Below are 22,136 nucleotides of genomic sequence, written 5' to 3'. Positions count from 1 at the left end.
TACTTTGCTATCAAGCATCAGAAGTGTCGAGGCCGGCCGGATGGTTGTAGGCCCGTATTTGTCTTGTACACAGTGCTAAATAAAGGTTTTAAAAAAAGTTCCTTTTACTGTTAAAAAAGCTCTTAATCATTGTGTCATTCTAAACAAGGGAGAGTGTTGGAATTTCAGACAAGTTGCCCTACACCAAAGAAATGTTGGAAACTCTAAACTAGATCAACCAGTCAGTTCTTTGTGTAACAGTGGCTATGTTTTGGCTCAGAATCATGAGAAAGACTCTCCCTCTAGGTTGCCGTATGTGGCTTTTGGTGGGGGTGACTCCCTCATGCCTGAACCTTCCATTGTGGATGCCTCAAGCCCTAGTCCGGATGGGCCAGGTCACTCTCGCCCTCTCAGGTGCCGTAGGCCACCAGTGTATCTCAAAGATTTTGTTGCTTAATCTTTCCTGGGTTTCTTCTTTCTCTTTTTTTTTTCTTCTCTTCTCTTCCTCACTTTTTTGCCTTTGGAAGGGAAGATGATGTGTAGTACATGTTACTCAGGTTATATTTCTAGTCTTCTGTAGAATGCTTATAACATGTCATGCTTCTAATGGAATGTACTTACTTGTCCGTTCTAAGTTTGTTCTTAACTGTGGATTCTATTCCAAGGCAGTTACTGTTTAGCTCCTGCCTGGAAGAGTCCGCTCTTGTACCTTCCTCTGTTCTTCAAATAAAGGACTTCTACTTTACCTGACGTGTCTACTGGATATCTTCCATTACAGTAGTCAAGGCTGATTCCTAGCCTTTAGCTTATTTTTTTCTGCGAAACTGTGGCCCGGCAAGGTCCAGGTGCCTCAATGTGAACTGATAGGATTAGTACTGGGAGTTAACTCACTGTGGTGAAAGTAAACATCTCTAAGTGTTCAACTTCCTTTATTGACAACTCTGCGTCATGGCAGGGCAGCACAGAGACAGCATCCTCCACGTCCCTGCCTTTCCTTCAACTGCAACCCCCAGAACCCTCAACTCCTCATTCCATCTTACCTCACAAAGGTGTACTGCACATTCTAAACCCTAGCGCAGCAACACCACACTAGCTTGCATCAGCGTCTTGCCTTGCTAGGCCACAACTCCTCTGGTACAATGGATGATGTTTCAAGCCTGACTACTATGATCTACTTTGATCTGCAGAATCAATGAATTCCTTTTAGACTTACTAGGGATTCACTCTTTTCCTACTTTCCCTTTAGTGCAAATCACCCACTTTGTTGTGTTGGATTTCCCTTTGGCCTTTTGCCATTCGCAAACAACACTAGACTCATGTTTTTCAAAGTTTAAGATGTTTGCCCCTGAGTGATTTGCATGATTTCTGAGATGAATATGGTCTTCCCAACAGCATGACACCTGGATTTCTCTGCCAATAGGTAAAGATCTTGCACTGTGCTTCAAGTTGTCACACATCTGATGCAAATGTGTGAACCCTATCATAGAGTTTCCCCTATACTTTATGTGTAATTTCATGGCCAAGTTCTTTTTCTGATAGTTTTTTGTTTGGCATGATGTTTTGTCATTTTGTAGGGAGTATGTAAGAAATTGATAAAAAGAGGGAAAGCAAGGCCCTATCATGTGGAGTGCAGAGATTGAAAAGTCCTGTTGCCTTGTTTTTCTTTTTTACACTTCTTAGTCTGCTGCCTGATTGGTGTCCTTGCTGCGGATGTGCCGAGATTCACCAGAAACGGTGAGCTTGTTGGTAAGATAAGCAGGGGTGCTGGTCATGATAGCTTTGTGAATGATGCAGCTGGTTTTGAAGATGGTGCTGGCCAGCAAGGTGAGCCATGGTACGGGTGATGCGATCATATTTCTTCAGGCCTTGGATGAGGTACGCAGAAGCATGTAAGGTGCCCCTAAGGAGCACCAGTGTAGAGTCTCGGAGGGCTTGAAGAAGGTCATTACCACCATCTCTTTCTTTACAAAGGAGAGTTGCTACCAGGCGCTGCTTACCAGGCCGTCTTGTTTTTATGGCAGAGTGAGAGTGAGGTTGGTGTCAAGAGTGAATCTAAGTGATTTGGCATTCACTGAAAGATGAGGTCGGAAGCTGCCAAGGTTCAGTGACATTAAGCCAGGTTTATACTATATCTTGTCTACTGTTCTTTACAAATAAAAGGAATTCTGTCTAGGTTGGGGTGAGCTTCAGACACGTGCTGGACATCCAGGTATGGATGATGTGAAAGCAGTGTTTGAAGGGAAGGATGTCTGAAGCAGAGGAGACTTTCAAGTAGAGTATTGTGTATCATTATCATAGTAGATCCCCAAGCAGCTCCATGTATAGGCTGTCGATGACAGGAGACAGTATGGAGCCCTGGGGGCATCCACAGGTGATAGGGATTGTTCGTGGCCTGGACGTGCCCTTGTGAACAGACTGATGTTGGTTGGAAAAGTAGGAGGAAAACCAGTGAAGGACATTACCCAGTAAATACCATTCAAGGCTCAACGGTGCGTATTTGGGTGGGATGGTCAACTGTGTTGAAGACAACTGAGAGGTCCAACGATGTCAGAAAGCAAGGGTCATCAACATCTGTTGTAACAAGGGCATCCTCTGTAATGTGGAAGGCAACGGTTTCTGAAATGCACAGTGATCCGAAGTCAGACTGGTAGTCATGCAGGAGATTGTTAGCATTGATGTGGTCTTGAAGTTGAACTTAGACTGCTTTTAATGACCTTGTCGATGAATGGTAGGTGAGGGATGGGCCGGTAGTTGGCGAGGTTATTGTGGTCTAGTGTAGGTTTCTTAAGGAGTGGGAGGATCTGATCTGCCTTGAGAGCTTCTGGGAAGACCTTGCTTGAGGGATGCATTCACTATGGTAAACAGGGGTAAGAAAACTTCTCCAGAAAGAGCTTTAATGTAGGATGATGGTAAGACATCTTCATATGAAGTGGCAGTTGATGAAAGTATGGACTTGAAGATTGGATGAAAGGTTGGATTGGCAGATGGATAGATAAGTGGATGTATGGATGGAAACAAGGGTGAAGAGATGAATAGAGTACAAAGTGAAAGGGTGGATGATTCAATTGATGTGTGGCAGGAATGGCCAATAGATGGATGAAATGTTGAAAGAACAAATAGAAGGATGGAAAAGGGAAAGGGTGAGTGGATGGGTGAAACAACGGATGGTGAGATGAAAAGATGAATGTATGAAAGAGTGAAATGATTGGAGAGTGAAAACATGAAAGGATAAATGAATAGCTAGGTGGCACTGGCTCAGAAGGTCAAATAATTTAACTCTTCAATGGGAGTGAGGAATGGAGTAAACAAATGAAACAGCCTGGGAGGGGTGACCTGCTAACAGAACTCCAACATTGACCTCATACCTGCCCCATACAAATCAAGCAACACGTAAGTTCCATGTGCAAAATACATTGGAATTCCTTGAACAGTCTCATCTCAAATCCTACGTTAAACAAAGATTTTCTTTGTATTAATTACGTACATTTTAAGTGTTACTTGCAGTGTTTTGATGTCCTATATCAACAAACACATTGCCTTACATATAGATCAGCTTGCTGCTGCTGGCAAGACTCAGTAGGTCAGAAGGGACGTCAGCAAAGCAGATGAGATTTACTCCTAGCAGTAATATGATTAAGGTCTTTATACCTTGCAGGCTGCGACTCCTTTGGAGAATCGGGTGTCAAACTTGATGAAATGCAGGGATCCCCTCAGGGTTCTAACAGAAAAACAAGTAGAGCAAATCTAATGTTCCAGTCGACGACATGGACAACGCACCTTATCCTGGCTGTTGAGATCTTGGTATGGGATGTGTGCCGGCAGGTAGGTGTGAAGGATGGCACAGAAGGCGAGGCCATCGCTCCAGCTGCTGCTGAAGTTGGTAATGTCGATATTCTGCAAATACAGGAGACAAAGGGGATACATGGAATCAAGAGCTGTGTGGATCGCATGTTGTGATTATCTATGGCTTCTAACCCTAAAAAACGTACTATCCAAATTACCCTATCCATAAGTCTGGGCTTAAAACCAGTCTACAAAGTCAGCAAACATGAATCTTTTTGGAAAACGCACCACCTTATATTGACAGGTGACACAGAATTGTCACAAGAGTGGCTGATTTTAAGGCAGTTCGTTGCTTTAATATTTCATCTCTGTTTTCCCGCTTTGTTTCATTCTGTTAACATTTTCTATTTCTATTTGTATTTCTCAAAAACAAAATGTATGTTTGTATATAATCAAGAAAGGTGATAAAGACTGCAATGTAATTGTTGGTGCTTAAATACTTTTTGTATTCTTAAAAGAAATGTTGTGGAAGAGAGATCTCTGTGGCACTCGCCTGTAACCTCTTAAGCTTTTTAACAAGAAGTAATTCCCCGGTAATCTCTTTTACGAGAGACAATGACACCATCAGCTTTTATGCGGGTAATCGCCCTTCTATCAGTTATCGTGTAAGTATTTACACCCTCATTATATAAACTACTGACCATGTGCCCACGAGTTCACTCAAGTGCCCATTAGCAGCGTTGTGCCCGTAGAGCCTTCCAGTATCCGCACATGCATATTTCTCAGAGCAAAAAGTGTGTACAAATGTATTGTTGTATTAAAATGGATATTCTCCATGAAAATGTAAAGATAGTAGGTCCAATTGTTAATGGCTAGATTACTTAAGAATACCTACATTACTCCCATGCTCCCTTCTTTGTCCCAGCACTTAAGGAGTGAGGAGGGTCCACATCCTCAAGACAGGCACCCTCTGCATAAACATGACGATTACCAGCAGGTAATCTGGCCAATACCTCCTCAGTCCCCTCCTAGTTCCGTCCCATACTCAGTACGGATACACCAAAGCAGCACACATTCATCTCCAGAGCTTCAACTCTTGGTCTCGGTTCAAAGTTCGGTGATTCCCGGCAAACTTCTTAATTTCCAGGGGCGCAAATTTGTCTAATGTCTGGTTCTCGTCTGCAGTGCTCTCATCAGTGCCTGCTTTAGGATGGTCCGACTGGTGCTGCAGAACCGAGTGCCAAGCTTGAGATGGCATCCTTTGCATGAAAGGCTGAGGCGAGATAAGAGCGGTCTGCAGAGAGCTTCCTATGCCCGGTATTTTTTAAAAAAACAATCATACCTGTATGATAACTCTGGTGGAGTAATGCACTTGATGGAGAGATCGGCGATTTGTCTAGTGAAAGCTTTGACTCATGATAAAGTAGCATTGAGGGTGAATGTTCTTTCTGGCTGCAAGGCACAACTGTAACATGCATTTCACAGATTTTGTATTTTATGTAGATAGCTCCGTGAGTTGCTTCTTTTGTCACAAAGGCCATTTTGTTAATTGGAGTTCATATATTACAATCCTGCTATTTCTACTATAGAACATTGAGCTATGAAGTACCATCAAAGTTCTGCATGCAAATTGCAAGCATAGGCTCAGAACCTTATTGTTTTTTTCCCCCTCAATATTTCGTCATTCTAAGAATGTTAGAAAGAGTTACTTTAGGTAGTAATGCACTTGAATTAGTACGACACCCCAATCATTGTGTTAAGTTTCAAATCCTGAATTTATTGGGCAGATTTACTACCACTTTGTGCCTTCTTTGAATCACAAATGTGAAGCAAACCTGGTGCAAAGTGCTGTATGGGGATTCATTTCCAGCATAAATACTGAACAGCATTGGATTGTAGCCCTAAAGTACAGAAAGTAGCAGTATGCACTACTTGGCGTAAAGTAGGTACACCATGGGTGTTACATGAATGTTCCCCATTCATGGGAAGTACATGGGTACGTGAATGTTCCCATTTGTGGTAGGTGCATGGGCACATGAATATTCCTATGCACCTACCCTTGGATATTGACGCTAATTCCTATCTACTTACTTTGGCAGAAAAGTATTGCATTAAAATATTCCGTCCCTTTGAGGCAGTTGTAAAGTTAGAGAAAATATGTATTTTCTCCATACCTTTCCACCTTTGCATATGTGCTGCACCATACAGCTCACATATAAAATGGCAAAGTGTTAAACTTTGTCAAAGCACAGTTACTACACTGCATGAAAACTTTGTAAATCTGCCCCTTCGTTTCTCCAAACCAAGCACTGTCAACGCAGAATGCTTACCAGTAGGGATGACTTATGACTCCTACACCTTGTAGCCCTCATTGGCTCAGGTAACATTTCCTATAAATTGAATTACACACTCGAACAACTTATTGTCCCTGTGTAATGCGTTTATAATTCAAAGTACCTCGAAAATTTACATGGGAACAAGTAGTGCTATAGAATAAATAAATGTGAAAGAGGGGCTAAGTAGGTATGAGGGGCATCATTGAAGGTGGCAGTGAGGGGTATGTGTGGAGGAAATGGTCATTGTGGGAAAGGCGCTCAGAAAGATTGTTGCACCGGGCGCCATCAGAGCTAAACCCCGGCCCTGGCACTGATGCCCTTGACACAAGTTAGTGCTACAGAACACAGAAAGAAATCAACAAATCTCAACGAACGATGTTACACCTGAACAGGGATATGCCACTATGTGCTGTAACGCAGACACTGTGCAAAACCCTCAAGCCATCCAGAGCAGAGCCAGGAAACAAAGATAGACAGTCACAGAAATACACATCAAAACGATGGCACCTCCAAATTAAGGCCAGAATGCTTCCACACCACCAGACTGGCACTCCCAACCACAGCAGATCATGACCAAGACACATGAGTGAGACCAATGAGTCAAGGAGGCAAGCACAGTAGACAAGATATACACTGACTGGTAGAAGACGACTGGTGAACCTTCGAACCCACACGCAAAAACAAAGGGCACAAAACGAAATAGAAGATGTCGCTGGTAAACTAGCTCTTTATGGACAGGAGTAAAATTCAGGAATTTATTGTGAGCAAAAAATGCTTTTGCAGTGGAGGTCTGCTCTCTGGAGGTAGATCTCCCTTTGTTAGGAATGGGACGAGGAAGGGGGCTGGCACTGCTGAGCAGACTTGCATCTAAGTGAGCCTGGAATCGCTTCCTAGTGTCCTAGGACTGGTGCATGTGTGACAGAGGAAGCAACGAAAGTAGGACGCTCAATATGATGGGCTTGCCATCCAGCCCCTTACAGCTCTAATGTAACTGACTCCAATTTACGTACAGATTTCAATAACACCAGGGAGTATGTTATGATTCTAATGTGCCACCAATGTGTCTTGTGCAGATGCCACAGCCTGCTGCACTACAACTGAAGGCTGAACCCGATTGGCTGTTGCTAAGCAGATGCCTGTCGGCCCAGGAGCTGACTGCAGAACCAGCGGACTGTGCGTGGGTGGGATATACTGAGATGGCGCCCTGGCCCACCCACCCGCACTGTTTTCTGCGGCTCACATGCGTCCTCTAAGATCTATCAGATCTCGGTGGTAAGACACTGTTTTAGCTAACCTTCACAGGGCTGTAAAATGCCCTGCGCTGCGTTCCCCGTTTACTGAATTCAACACCGGGTTAGACTTGTAAAATTACAGGCTTCATCTCTTTCTCGGAGACAATGGCGCAGCCTTTCTACTTCTCAAACCATGCTTTAGACCCTGGTGAGACACACCTGTCTCAAGAAACTAATTGTTCAGGAGTCGAGCATGAATTAGCGGCAATTACCCGTGTCTCATGCCGCCTCTCGCATATGAAAATTGTTGGGTGTAAAGGATATGTTTTTAATTCGAGTAGTTGACAGCCTCTTACAGTATTTATCTCCAGAAGTTTGGTCTCTGCTTGACTGCATATGGTGGACTTTCAGGCAAATTCCTTAATATCGTATTACTACACTAATTCCTGTAGCGCTTTTCAGTGATTTACAAAGGGTGTGAATATGGTGTCAGACCGACGCTTGTCATATTTCCAGCTTCACCGGTCCCGTCAATAAAGATGGCTTTGTGGTAAATGTGTGGCCAGCTCACATTTATTGTTGTAGAGAGGAACAATGGTTCTAGTTGGCCTAAAAAGGTCCAGGGAGAATTGACCCTGTAAAGGGCAATGAGGTCAGTAGAGGTATAAGAACTTAATTCTTAATTCTTATGAGAATTAAGTTCTTATACCTCTACTGACCTCATTGCCCTTTACAGGGTCAATTCTCCCTAGACCTTTTTAGGCCAACTAGAGCCATTGTTCCTCTCTACAACGTATCACCCCTATTGGGGTACCCTTTTCCTCCTAAAACACAGCTCACATTTAAGCATTATATTTAGGAGTCCCCATCACATCTGCTCAATGTTAAGTCACACCGCATCTCTTGAAATATAAATGCACCAAATTTCTGCACACCAACCAACCAAATATAAAGATTGTACAGATGAGCGTTTATGATTGAACTCACTGGTAAGATGAAGTGGGTGTTTAACAGTGAAAATTTAACTTTCTGAAAACAGCCTGAAAGTACCAGTGCCACAGAGTTAGAAATATGTACCTCTTAATTGTAAGAGTGTGCTGATATTAAGGACCTAAGAGACTTATCGACAAGGTGATGGTAACTGCGCTCCAGTTGTAGATAAACTGAAACTCAGAATCTGGCTATAGTTGCCTTTCAATCTTGCATTATCCTTTTCTTCTTTGCAAGTTCACCTGTCTATCTCCACCTGTGGTTTCTGACCCATTGAGATCACCAGAGTGGCAGGCCCAATGCTCATCACCAGACCCCTTGGCTGCTGCGTTGCATAGTATACCTTCTACACTCTGAACTGCCAGCTTCGCTCCGCTGACCTCGCCCTCGCCACCGATCCACGCATCCACAAGACAACCACCGGTAGCAGATCTTTTTCCTACCTCGCCGCCAAGACATGGAACACCCTCCCCACCCATCTGCGACAGACCCAGGACCTGCTGAACTTCAGGAGACTTCTCAAGACCTGGCTGTTCGAGCAGTAGCTGCATCCCCCCAACCCCCCCCCAGCGCCTTGAGACCCTCACTGGTGATTAGTGCGCTCTACAAATGATTGACTGATTGATTGATTATAGGCACCCAAGCCATGACAGTGCCCGCCATCATAAAATGACGGGCCCTAACAATGGTAATGATTGGCATATTGCAGGAATTCATAGACAATTGTACCCCCGCTAATAAAATGCTGGCCATGGCACAATGGCAATAATTTTTGGCATATTGTGGGCATTCATAGCTTAATGGTGTATACTGTGATCCCTTTGTACAGTAGCCCCTTCATCATGGTGGAAACATTTTAATAAACAAATTATATTGATTTAATTGATCAGAGAACAAAACAAACCAAACAGCACATTGATAATTGTAGAATTCATTGTACACTAATAATTCTTATCAACCTTTGGTCAGATTGTAGGAGGAACACTATTTCCTCAAATCTTGTGGTGTTTACGTGGGGAGCTGCTCGCTTAATAAATAGGCTCTTCTAATTTGGCAGACCAGTCTATAGCTGCATGCCACTCGACAGGGCAAAGGCTTAGGGGCATCTCCGATGTTGGGCAATGACTCACTTGGCAATTGCTGTACTGATACCAATGAGGGTATGTTCCCCTCTACAGCGACCCACATCTTCCAAAATACACAATAATGCAATACGGGGAGAACAGTCAACAGGACGCTGTAGTATTCTGGAACGAGTATAGAAGATATCAGATGAGTATCACCCTATAACAGGGCAATTCCAAACCAAAGTGACATTCATCAGCATCAAATGGGTGAGGGGAGTGTCCTCCATAAACACCCAGAAGTAAAATAGGGCAGTTGCATATAGTTTATCTGTCTAAGGTGCAGACAGGAAGGGATAACTAGTTTTTGAGGGGCCATCTTCGCATTCCTCTTGTCAATCATCCAGTAGGCCTACCAATCCTTCCCATCTCTCTCAAAGTGTAGTAAAGCTTTCTGGTGCATTAATGGGTATGGACTTGTAGAGTTGTGAATTACCTCCCTAAGCCCGGATGACTTTGGACTCTAGAGGGTTGTATTCTGGCAAAGGAGTCAATACCGACTGATACACCGTCAGTGCATAGTGCAGTTTTAGGCATCTGAAGAATTGAGTTTTGTGAAGATCGAATTCAGTTTGCAGAGTTTGGGACGATTTCATATGTGAACCAGTCTATATATCGCCCAATTTCTAAGTACAGTGAGATTCCATTAATCAAACCGCTCCAGGCGAACTTCATGGAGCTGCCACCTCCCCTGCCACAGGGGAGTCTCCTGTGTAGGTTTCTGGTCCCTTTGGATCCAGCTGAGGGCCAGCCCCCTGCACAGGAGTGGCCTCTTGAGGAAGGTCTCCCCAGAAGAAGCCCAGTATGTGCTGTCAGCCAAGCAAAGATATTTCAAGGCAAAATGGAGGGTCTTCGTTGCCTCCAATTAACCAATCGTTGGAATCTGTGAGGCCCAGTACCAGAGACAGAGGTCAGCCATTCCCAACCCTTTCTCGTAAGGGGTCTGTGTATCTTTATGAACCGCTATCTTTCGAATTTTATTTGCCCAAGTAAAGGACCGTATCCTAGCAACAGGATAGTGAACAAGGGTTGTGGAATTGTTAGAGGGAAGATTTGTAAGCCATAGAGAAGCCATAATAGAGCCATCATCTTGAATAATACCACCCTTTCAAGGATGTTGAGGGGTAAGTCTGACCATTTCTTCATGTCTCGCTGTGTCCAAGCTGGTATCCAGGTGAGGTTGAGGCTCCAGATCAGCCCGTCTCAAGGGTAGTGTATATCCCCAAATATTGGAAGCTGAGTCTACGGATCGGAAGACAATCCCCTATGAGGGGGACGAGGAGCGATTTTGACATGTTGACTTTTAACCGAGATGCCTCCCCATACATTCCGAGCATTTAGATAAGACAGGAACACGTAATATGTGGGCAGAACATGACGAAAAGTATGTAATCAGCACAGAGACCAATTCAGTCCACAAGACCATAGATCCATCAAAGTCCCTACACCAGTACGGCACAGCGCACCCACAATGCCATGGGCACTATTTTCCAGGCAAATAGCAGCGGTAAGAGAGGTACCACGGCCTAGTACCCCTACTGATCCGGAATGGTGACAAGAGGGTGCCGTTCACCCTCACCTGCGCTCGGGATTGGGCATACAGTAATCTAGTAAACAATAGGACAGAATGCTCGAATCCCATCTGATCAAGAGATTTGAATACTTTTACGAAATATTTGAGCATAAGTGTTGAGGGGTCTCTGAATTTATGGCGGAATGCCAAAGTGATGTGTCCCTGTGGACAGAGTGTCGGTATCGAAGACACACTAGTCTGAGTGGACAAGTGAGGCAATCACCTGCAGGAGAATGTTGGTCAGGATTTTGTCTTAGATCTTAATCTCCAGGCATATAAGAGAAATTGCGTAATAGCCTTCAATGCAGCCCATGGCTTCCTTGGAGTACACAGATCCCTCATTAAGCTCTTGCAGTAAATATTTAGAGTCCTGTATATCGACTAAGCATTCACTGGACACATCAGCCGCTGGCCCTCTTTGGGGTTCCAATAAGTATTGTGACTGGGCAGTGGCCACAGATGCCTCTGGAAGGTTGTCTGCCACAGTAATACACAGTACATCCCTGGTTAGCAAGAAGAGATAATCAATTCTAGACATGCTGCCATGCGCAGCTGAGATATGGGTATATTCAGTTGGTTGTGGATGCCATTTTCTCCACTCAGCACATAGACTCAAAGAGGTCATCCAGTCCGCTAACATGGAGGTTCTCTGTATTGTTCTGAAGATAATAACAAATCCTAGGCAGCAACAAACCTGACGACAATCAGGTTTTATACATACACACAGAAACTCAGTATACTACCGAAAGACATTAAAAACAACTCATTTTATTCGTATTAATCATTTTGTTAAAATAGGTGTATTGACATCAAAAACAAATAACATGATACATAACATAACAATCAAGATGACCATACATATTTGTCAGTTTTAATTCACATATATTCTAAACAAAATATATGGAAAACACATTGAGATAGATTATGTGCTAATAAAAACACAAGAGGTGGCTAAATTTAGGTAGATACATATGTAATTCTCTATGTGCGTTTCGGCGTGACAAACGCCTTCTTCAGGAGAGGCCACTTGAATTTCTGTATAAAAAAGAGACAAAGGTCTGTGTGACATAACACAACATAACATAAATGACATAGTAGTACACTGAGTCTGTACCGATTAAAAGGTCACTGTGCATTGTACAACAATATAATGAAGTGGTCCACATTGACAATTGAACACAAACATAGACCATAGAACCAATTATTTCTGACCAGAGATGGCAAAAAAGTAAGAAACAGGAGAAATCAAGATATATCACCCTGTGAAATGGATAGATAATTAACCAAGGTAGGTACACCCAAGAGTGTCAGATGAAGGAGCAAAGAATGTGAAAGATGCTTTAAAGAGTACCTAATAGATAAGGGGTGCTTACCTATAAATAAATATAAAACATTGAGCGTGGTGTCCGCAATCTCGGGAACTAAGAAAGAAACTAAAGCAAGAGGGGAATTTAAAAAGAAAAAAAACTGTTAGCTTAAGGTTCCTAATATCCTGTCTGCTATAACTAAGAAGCTGTCAGAGTGGATGGCTTAGAATTACCTATCCTGGATCTTGCTTGGCCCAATGAAGGATATATGAAAGGGTAAAAGTTAGGGGATATTACGTGGTCCTTTGTATAGATCTAGAAGAAAAAATATTTTTTTATATATAAATTTTAAAGCTTAAAAAAGCGAATGACTAGCATGACTGATAAAGAAGAGACCTAAAGCTATATAGTCAAACATATATACCTGAACAATGGTCAAATATGTGCAAATATATATATATATACTCCAGGCGTGTAGACGCTTGAGCCTAAGACGTCTAAGGATAAAGCTTCGCAAGGGGAATAATCGAGCTAAAATAACTATAGTAGAGATGAAAAGGCAAATAGTTTATGAGATTGGAAGCTGAAAAAACACAAAAAGGAATAATTAATTCCCAATTCCTAAAAAGTAAACATAGTGAAATAAATATGCAATAAAGCATAAAGTTACCTGTTTTAATTAAAATAGGGGATATAGATTACAGGTTCGTGAGCATTGAAGGGTTTTGCAGAAGATGGAGTACCGCTTTAAACAATGGACAACCACGAGACTACATTCGGCCCAGTTCTAAATTAGAAAAAGATGTAAAAATATTGCTAATGTAGTTTACAACTATGTATATGGTGGTATCTGGGATGATGACTGCAGATAAGGGGAACAGTGTAAGATAACATGCCGGTACACAACAAAGATTGAGAGCAGAGTGAATTAATGAGGCACAGGTTAACCGCGCTACAGATAGAAGTCAGAATCAAAAGTGCCCCAATTGTCTACGTGGACAGTATCTAGACTTATAAATAAGATGTCAATGAATAAAAAAGGCAAACAAATGCAGATAAAAAGAATACAACATAGAGTAAAGTATGGCCCAGGAAGAACAGAACCTACAGTATGGTCCAATAGGAAGCAGTAGCGCATGATGGCGTACTCAACGCGCTAGGTCTATAAAGTCAAAGCAAACTTTAGAGTTTATAAAATAATGTAGAATAGAGCTTACGTGCCGCTAGGTCTAAGGATGCAAAAACAACAATTGATGGACTGAATGCAGAACAATGTCATACATTCACCCCAGTACAGAGATCTGGGCCTAAATCCATCGTTTTTTTGCTCACCATGCCATTCCAGTTTGAACCCAGCCATATGCAAATCAGTCTTGGCCCTGTGCCCCATGGGAACAGTCCAGTCCGAACTGCCAAGCCAGGTCCTCCCTGGACTGGAAACAAGCATCCTAGGACCGGTTTCGGGCTTTCAGCCCTCGTCAGCCAGGATAGCTTGATTCCAGTGGCATGGAGAGCAAGGGACTCACGTCTGAGCATACCCTTCCCACTCGGGGTGACAAATGCAAAAACAACAATTGATGGACTGAATGCAGAACAATGTCATACATTCACCCCAGTACAGAGATCTGGGCCTAAATCCATCGTTTTTTTGCTCACCATGCCATTCCAGTTTGAACCCAGCCATATGCAAATCAGTCTTGGCCCTGTGCCCCATGGGAACAGTCCAGTCCGAACTGCCAAGCCAGGTCCTCCCTGGACTGGAAACAAGCATCCTAGGACCGGTTTCGGGCTTTCAGCCCTCGTCAGCCAGGATAGCTTGATTCCAGTGGCATGGAGAGCAAGGGACTCACGTCTGAGCATACCCTTCCCACTCGGGGTGACAAATGCAAAAACAACAATTGATGGACTGAATGCAGAACAATGTCATACATTCACCCCAGTACAGAGATCTGGGCCTAAATCCATCGTTTTTTTGCTCACCATGCCATTCCAGTTTGAACCCAGCCATATGCAAATCAGTCTTGGCCCTGTGCCCCATGGGAACAGTCCAGTCCGAACTGCCAAGCCAGGTCCTCCCTGGACTGGAAACAAGCATCCTAGGACCGGTTTCGGGCTTTCAGCCCTCGTCAGCCAGGATAGCTTGATTCCAGTGGCATGGAGAGCAAGGGACTCACGTCTGAGCATACCCTTCCCACTCGGGGTGACAAATGCAAAAACAACAATTGATGGACTGAATGCAGAACAATGTCATACATTCACCCCAGTACAGAGATCTGGGCCTAAATCCATCGTTTTTTTGCTCACCATGCCATTCCAGTTTGAACCCAGCCATATGCAAATCAGTCTTGGCCCTGTGCCCCATGGGAACAGTCCAGTCCGAACTGCCAAGCCAGGTCCTCCCTGGACTGGAAACAAGCATCCTAGGACCGGTTTCGGGCTTTCAGCCCTCGTCAGCCAGGATAGCTTGATTCCAGTGGCATGGAGAGCAAGGGACTCACGTCTGAGCATACCCTTCCCACTCGGGGTGACAAGTGCAAAAACAACAATTGATGGACTGAATGCAGAACAATGTCATACATTCACCCCAGTACAGAGATCTGGGCCTAAATCCATCGTTTTTTTGCTCACCATGCAATTCCAGTTTGAACCCAGCCATATGCAAATCAGTCTTGGCCCTGTGCCCCATGGGAACAGTCCAGTCCGAACTGCAAAGCCAGGTCCTCCCTGGACTGGAAACAAGCATCCTAGGACCGGTTTCGGGCTTTCAGCCCTCGTCAGCCAGGATAGCTTGATTCCAGTGGCATGGAGAGCAAGGGACTCACGTCTGAGCATACCCTTCCCACTCGGGGTGACAAATGCAAAAACAACAATTGATGGACTGAATGCAGAACAATGTCATACATTCACCCCAGTACAGAGATCTGGGCCTAAATCCATCGTTTTTTTGCTCACCATGCCATTCCAGTTTGAACCCAGCCATATGCAAATCAGTCTTGGCCCTGTGCCCCATGGGAACAGTCCAGTCCGAACTGCCAAGCCAGGTCCTCCCTGGACTGGAAACAAGCATCCTAGGACCGGTTTCGGGCTTTCAGCCCTCGTCAGCCAGGATAGCTTGATTCCAGTGGCATGGAGAGCAAGGGACTCACGTCTGAGCATACCCTTCCCACTCGGGGTGACAAATGCAAAAACAACAATTGATGGACTGAATGCAGAACAATGTCATACATTCACCCCAGTACAGAGATCTGGGCCTAAATCCATCGTTTTTTTGCTCACCATGCCATTCCAGTTTGAACCCAGCCATATGCAAATCAGTCTTGGCCCTGTGCCCCATGGGAACAGTCCAGTCCGAACTGCCAAGCCAGGTCCTCCCTGGACTGGAAACAAGCATCCTAGGACCGGTTTCGGGCTTTCAGCCCTCGTCAGCCAGGATAGCTTGATTCCAGTGGCATGGAGAGCAAGGGACTCACGTCTGAGCATACCCTTCCCACTCGGGGTGACAAATGCAAAAACAACAATTGATGGACTGAATGCAGAACAATGTCATACATTCACCCCAGTACAGAGATCTGGGCCTAAATCCATCGTTTTTTTGCTCACCATGCCATTCCAGTTTGAACCCAGCCATATGCAAATCAGTCTTGGCCCTGTGCCCCATGGGAACAGTCCAGTCCGAACTGCCAAGCCAGGTCCTCCCTGGACTGGAAACAAGCATCCTAGGACCGGTTTCGGGCTTTCAGCCCTCGTCAGCCAGGATAGCTTGATTCCAGTGGCATGGAGAGCAAGGGACTCACGTCTGAGCATACCCTTCCCACTCGGGGTGACAAATGCAAAAACAACAATTGATGGACTGAATGCAGAACAATGTCATACATTCACCCCAGTACAGAGATCTGGGCCTAAATCCATCGTTTTTTTGCTCACCATGCCATTCCAGTTTGAACCCAGCCATATGCAAATCAGTCTTGGCCCTGTGCACCATGGGAACAGTCCAGTCCGAACTGCCAAGCCAGGTCCTCCCTGGACTGGAAACAAGCATCCTAGGACCGGTTTCGGGCTTTCAGCCCTCGTCAGCCAGGATAGCTTGATTCCAGTGGCATGGAGAGCAAGGGACTCACGTCTGAGCATACCCTTCCCACTCGGGGTGACAAATGCAAAAACAACAATTGATGGACTGAATGCAGAACAATGTCATACATTCACCCCAGTACAGAGATCTGGGCCTAAATCCATCGTTTTTTTGCTCACCATGCCATTCCAGTTTGAACCCAGCCATATGCAAATCAGTCTTGGCCCTGTGCCCCATGGGAACAGTCCAGTCCGAACTGCCAAGCCAGGTCCTCCCTGGACTGGAAACAAGCATCCTAGGACCGGTTTCGGGCTTTCAGCCCTCGTCAGCCAGGATAGCTTGATTCCAGTGGCATGGAGAGCAAGGGACTCACGTCTGAGCATACCCTTCCCACTCGGGGTGACAAATGCAAAAACAACAATTGATGGACTGAATGCAGAACAATGTCATACATTCACCCCAGTACAGAGATCTGGGCCTAAATCCATCGTTTTTTTGCTCACCATGCCATTCCAGTTTGAACCCAGCCATATGCAAATCAGTCTTGGCCCTGTGCCCCATGGGAACAGTCCAGTCCGAACTGCCAAGCCAGGTCCTCCCTGGACTGGAAACAAGCATCCTAGGACCGGTTTCGGGCTTTCAGCCCTCGTCAGCCAGGATAGCTTGATTCCAGTGGCATGGAGAGCAAGGGACTCACGTCTGAGCATACCCTTCCCACTCGGGGTGACAAATGCAAAAACAACAATTGATGGACTGAATGCAGAACAATGTCATACATTCACCCCAGTACAGAGATCTGGGCCTAAATCCATCGTTTTTTTGCTCACCATGCCATTCCAGTTTGAACCCAGCCATATGCAAATCAGTCTTGGCCCTGTGCCCCATGGGAACAGTCCAGTCCGAACTGCCAAGCCAGGTCCTCCCTGGACTGGAAACAAGCATCCTAGGACCGGTTTCGGGCTTTCAGCCCTCGTCAGCCAGGATAGCTTGATTCCAGTGGCATGGAGAGCAAGGGACTCACGTCTGAGCATACCCTTCCCACTCGGGGTGACAAATGCAAAAACAACAATTGATGGACTGAATGCAGAACAATGTCATACATTCACCCCAGTACAGAGATCTGGGCCTAAATCCATCGTTTTTTTGCTCACCATGCCATTCCAGTTTGAACCCAGCCATATGCAAATCAGTCTTGGCCCTGTGCCCCATGGGAACAGTCCAGTCCGAACTGCCAAGCCAGGTCCTCCCTGGACTGGAAACAAGCATCCTAGGACCGGTTTCGGGCTTTCAGCCCTCGTCAGCCAGGATAGCTTGATTCCAGTGGCATGGAGAGCAAGGGACTCACGTCTGAGCATACCCTTCCCACTCGGGGTGACAAATGCAAAAACAACAATTGATGGACTGAATGCAGAACAATGTCATACATTCACCCCAGTACAGAGATCTGGGCCTAAATCCATCGTTTTTTTGCTCACCATGCCATTCCAGTTTGAACCCAGCCATATGCAAATCAGTCTTGGCCCTGTGCCCCATGGGAACAGTCCAGTCCGAACTGTCAAGCCAGGTCCTCCCTGGACTGGAAACAAGCATCCTAGGACCGGTTTCGGGCTTTCAGCCCTCGTCAGCCAGGATAGCTTGATTCCAGTGGCATGGAGAGCAAGGGACTCACGTCTGAGCATACCCTTCCCACTCGGGGTGACAAATGCAAAAACAACAATTGATGGACTGAATGCAGAACAATGTCATACATTCACCCCAGTACAGAGATCTGGGCCTAAATCCATCGTTTTTTTGCTCACCATGCCATTCCAGTTTGAACCCAGCCATATGCAAATCAGTCTTGGCCCTGTGCCCCATGGGAACAGTCCAGTCCGAACTGCCAAGCCAGGTCCTCCCTGGACTGGAAACAAGCATCCTAGGACCGGTTTCGGGCTTTCAGCCCTCGTCAGCCAGGATAGCTTGATTCCAGTGGCATGGAGAGCAAGGGACTCACGTCTGAGCATACCCTTCCCACTCGGGGTGACAAATGCAAAAACAACAATTGATGGACTGAATGCAGAACAATGTCATACATTCACCCCAGTACAGAGATCTGGGCCTAAATCCATCGTTTTTTTGCTCACCATGCCATTCCAGTTTGAACCCAGCCATATGCAAATCAGTCTTGGCCCTGTGCCCCATGGGAACAGTCCAGTCCGAACTGCCAAGCCAGGTCCTCCCTGGACTGGAAACAAGCATCCTAGGACCGGTTTCGGGCTTTCAGCCCTCGTCAGCCAGGATAGCTTGATTCCAGTGGCATGGAGAGCAAGGGACTCACGTCTGAGCATACCCTTCCCACTCGGGGTGACAAATGCAAAAACAACAATTGATGGACTGAATGCAGAACAATGTCATACATTCACCCCAGTACAGAGATCTGGGCCTAAATCCATCGTTTTTTTGCTCACCATGCCATTCCAGTTTGAACCCAGCCATATGCAAATCAGTCTTGGCCCTGTGCCCCATGGGAACAGTCCAGTCCGAACTGCCAAGCCAGGTCCTCCCTGGACTGGAAACAAGCATCCTAGGACCGGTTTCGGGCTTTCAGCCCTCGTCAGCCAGGATAGCTTGATTCCAGTGGCATGGAGAGCAAGGGACTCACGTCTGAGCATACCCTTCCCACTCGGGGTGACAAATGCAAAAACAACAATTGATGGACTGAATGCAGAACAATGTCATACATTCACCCCAGTACAGAGATCTGGGCCTAAATCCATCGTTTTTTTGCTCACCATGCCATTCCAGTTTGAACCCAGCCATATGCAAATCAGTCTTGGCCCTGTGCCCCATGGGAACAGTCCAGTCCGAACTGCCAAGCCAGGTCCTCCCTGGACTGGAAACAAGCATCCTAGGACCGGTTTCGGGCTTTCAGCCCTCGTCAGCCAGGATAGCTTGATTCCAGTGGCATGGAGAGCAAGGGACTCACGTCTGAGCATACCCTTCCCACTCGGGGTGACAAATGCAAAAACAACAATTGATGGACTGAATGCAGAACAATGTCATACATTCACCCCAGTACAGAGATCTGGGCCTAAATCCATCGTTTTTTTGCTCACCATGCCATTCCAGTTTGAACCCAGCCATATGCAAATCAGTCTTGGCCCTGTGCCCCATGGGAACAGTCCAGTCCGAACTGCCAAGCCAGGTCCTCCCTGGACTGGAAACAAGCATCCTAGGACCGGTTTCGGGCTTTCAGCCCTCGTCAGCCAGGATAGCTTGATTCCAGTGGCATGGAGAGCAAGGGACTCACGTCTGAGCATACCCTTCCCACTCGGGGTGACAAATGCAAAAACAACAATTGATGGACTGAATGCAGAACAATGTCATACATTCACCCCAGTACAGAGATCTGGGCCTAAATCCATCGTTTTTTTGCTCACCATGCCATTCCAGTTTGAACCCAGCCATATGCAAATCAGTCTTGGCCCTGTGCCCCATGGGAACAGTCCAGTCCGAACTGCCAAGCCAGGTCCTCCCTGGACTGGAAACAAGCATCCTAGGACCGGTTTCGGGCTTTCAGCCCTCGTCAGCCAGGATAGCTTGATTCCAGTGGCATGGAGAGCAAGGGACTCACGTCTGAGCATACCCTTCCCACTCGGGGTGACAAATGCAAAAACAACAATTGATGGACTGAATGCAGAACAATGTCATACATTCACCCCAGTACAGAGATCTGGGCCTAAATCCATCGTTTTTTTGCTCACCATGCCATTCCAGTTTGAACCCAGCCATATGCAAATCAGTCTTGGCCCTGTGCCCCATGGGAACAGTCCAGTCCGAACTGCCAAGCCAGGTCCTCCCTGGACTGGAAACAAGCATCCTAGGACCGGTTTCGGGCTTTCAGCCCTCGTCAGCCAGGATAGCTTGATTCCAGTGGCATGGAGAGCAAGGGACTCACGTCTGAGCATACCCTTCCCACTCGGGGTGACAAATGCAAAAACAACAATTGATGGACTGAATGCAGAACAATGTCATACATTCACCCCAGTACAGAGATCTGGGCCTAAATCCATCGTTTTTTTGCTCACCATGCCATTCCAGTTTGAACCCAGCCATATGCAAATCAGTCTTGGCCCTGTGCCCCATGGGAACAGTCCAGTCCGAACTGCCAAGCCAGGTCCTCCCTGGACTGGAAACAAGCATCCTAGGACCGGTTTCGGGCTTTCAGCCCTCGTCAGCCAGGATAGCTTGATTCCAGTGGCATGGAGAGCAAGGGACTCACGTCTGAGCATACCCTTCCCACTCGGGGTGACAAATGCAAAAACAACAATTGATGGACTGAATGCAGAACAATGTCATACATTCACCCCAGTACAGAGATCTGGGCCTAAATCCATCGTTTTTTTGCTCACCATGCCATTCCAGTTTGAACCCAGCCATATGCAAATCAGTCTTGGCCCTGTGCCCCATGGGAACAGTCCAGTCCGAACTGCCAAGCCAGGTCCTCCCTGGACTGGAAACAAGCATCCTAGGACCGGTTTCGGGCTTTCAGCCCTCGTCAGCCAGGATAGCTTGATTCCAGTGGCATGGAGAGCAAGGGACTCACGTCTGAGCATACCCTTCCCACTCGGGGTGACAAATGCAAAAACAACAATTGATGGACTGAATGCAGAACAATGTCATACATTCACCCCAGTACAGAGATCTGGGCCTAAATCCATCGTTTTTTTGCTCACCATGCCATTCCAGTTTGAACCCAGCCATATGCAAATCAGTCTTGGCCCTGTGCCCCATGGGAACAGTCCAGTCCGAACTGCCAAGCCAGGTCCTCCCTGGACTGGAAACAAGCATCCTAGGACCGGTTTCGGGCTTTCAGCCCTCGTCAGCCAGGATAGCTTGATTCCAGTGGCATGGAGAGCAAGGGACTCACGTCTGAGCATACCCTTCCCACTCGGGGTGACAAATGCAAAAACAACAATTGATGGACTGAATGCAGAACAATGTCATACATTCACCCCAGTACAGAGATCTGGGCCTAAATCCATCGTTTTTTTGCTCACCATGCCATTCCAGTTTGAACCCAGCCATATGCAAATCAGTCTTGGCCCTGTGCCCCATGGGAACAGTCCAGTCCGAACTGCCAAGCCAGGTCCTCCCTGGACTGGAAACAAGCATCCTAGGACCGGTTTCGGGCTTTCAGCCCTCGTCAGCCAGGATAGCTTGATTTCAGTGGCATGGAGAGCAAGGGACTCACGTCTGAGCATACCCTTCCCACTCGGGGTGACAAATGCAAAAACAACAATTGATGGACTGAATGCAGAACAATGTCATACATTCACCCCAGTACAGAGATCTGGGCCTAAATCCATCGTTTTTTTGCTCACCATGCCATTCCAGTTTGAACCCAGTCATATGCAAATCAGTCTTGGCCCTGTGCCCCATGGGAACAGTCCAGTCCGAACTGCCAAGCCAGGTCCTCCCTGGACTGGAAACAAGCTTTTCGCCCTAAGTGGGATGGGTATTCCCAGACGTGGGACCCGTGCTCACTACGCCACTGGAGTCAAGCTATCCTGGCTGATGACGGCTGATAGCCAGAAACCGGTCCTAGGATGCTTGATTCCGGTCCAGGGAAGACATGGCTTGGCAGTTCGGGCTGGACTGTTCCCATGAGGCACAGGGTCAAGACTGATTTGCATATGGCCATGTCTAAACTGGGGTGGTGTAGTGGGCAAAAGAACGATGGATTTAACCCAGATCTCTTGAC

At 46.1% G+C, this 22,136-nt stretch overlaps 1 protein-coding gene across 2 annotated transcripts in view; it reads right to left on the bottom strand.

The window, feature by feature from the left end:
* The window catches only part of SPECC1 (sperm antigen with calponin homology and coiled-coil domains 1), a 1,265,733-nt gene that overhangs the window by 154,269 nt on the left and 1,089,328 nt on the right, over positions 1 to 22,136 (bottom strand). For both annotated transcript variants that reach the window (XM_085649254.1, XM_085649255.1), the window contains one exon: positions 3,757 to 3,873. In XM_085649254.1, coding sequence (XP_085505380.1) covers positions 3,757 to 3,873 — 117 coding nt within the window. The remainder of the gene's footprint in view (positions 1 to 3,756; positions 3,874 to 22,136) is intronic.

This window comes from Triturus cristatus, chromosome 3_2 (assembly GCF_964204655.1).
Source record: "Triturus cristatus chromosome 3_2, aTriCri1.1, whole genome shotgun sequence".
Classification (NCBI taxonomy): Eukaryota; Metazoa; Chordata; class Amphibia; order Caudata; family Salamandridae; genus Triturus; species Triturus cristatus.
Note: the sequence above shows the minus strand (reverse complement) of the source record. Positions and strands in the feature narration are given on the sequence as shown.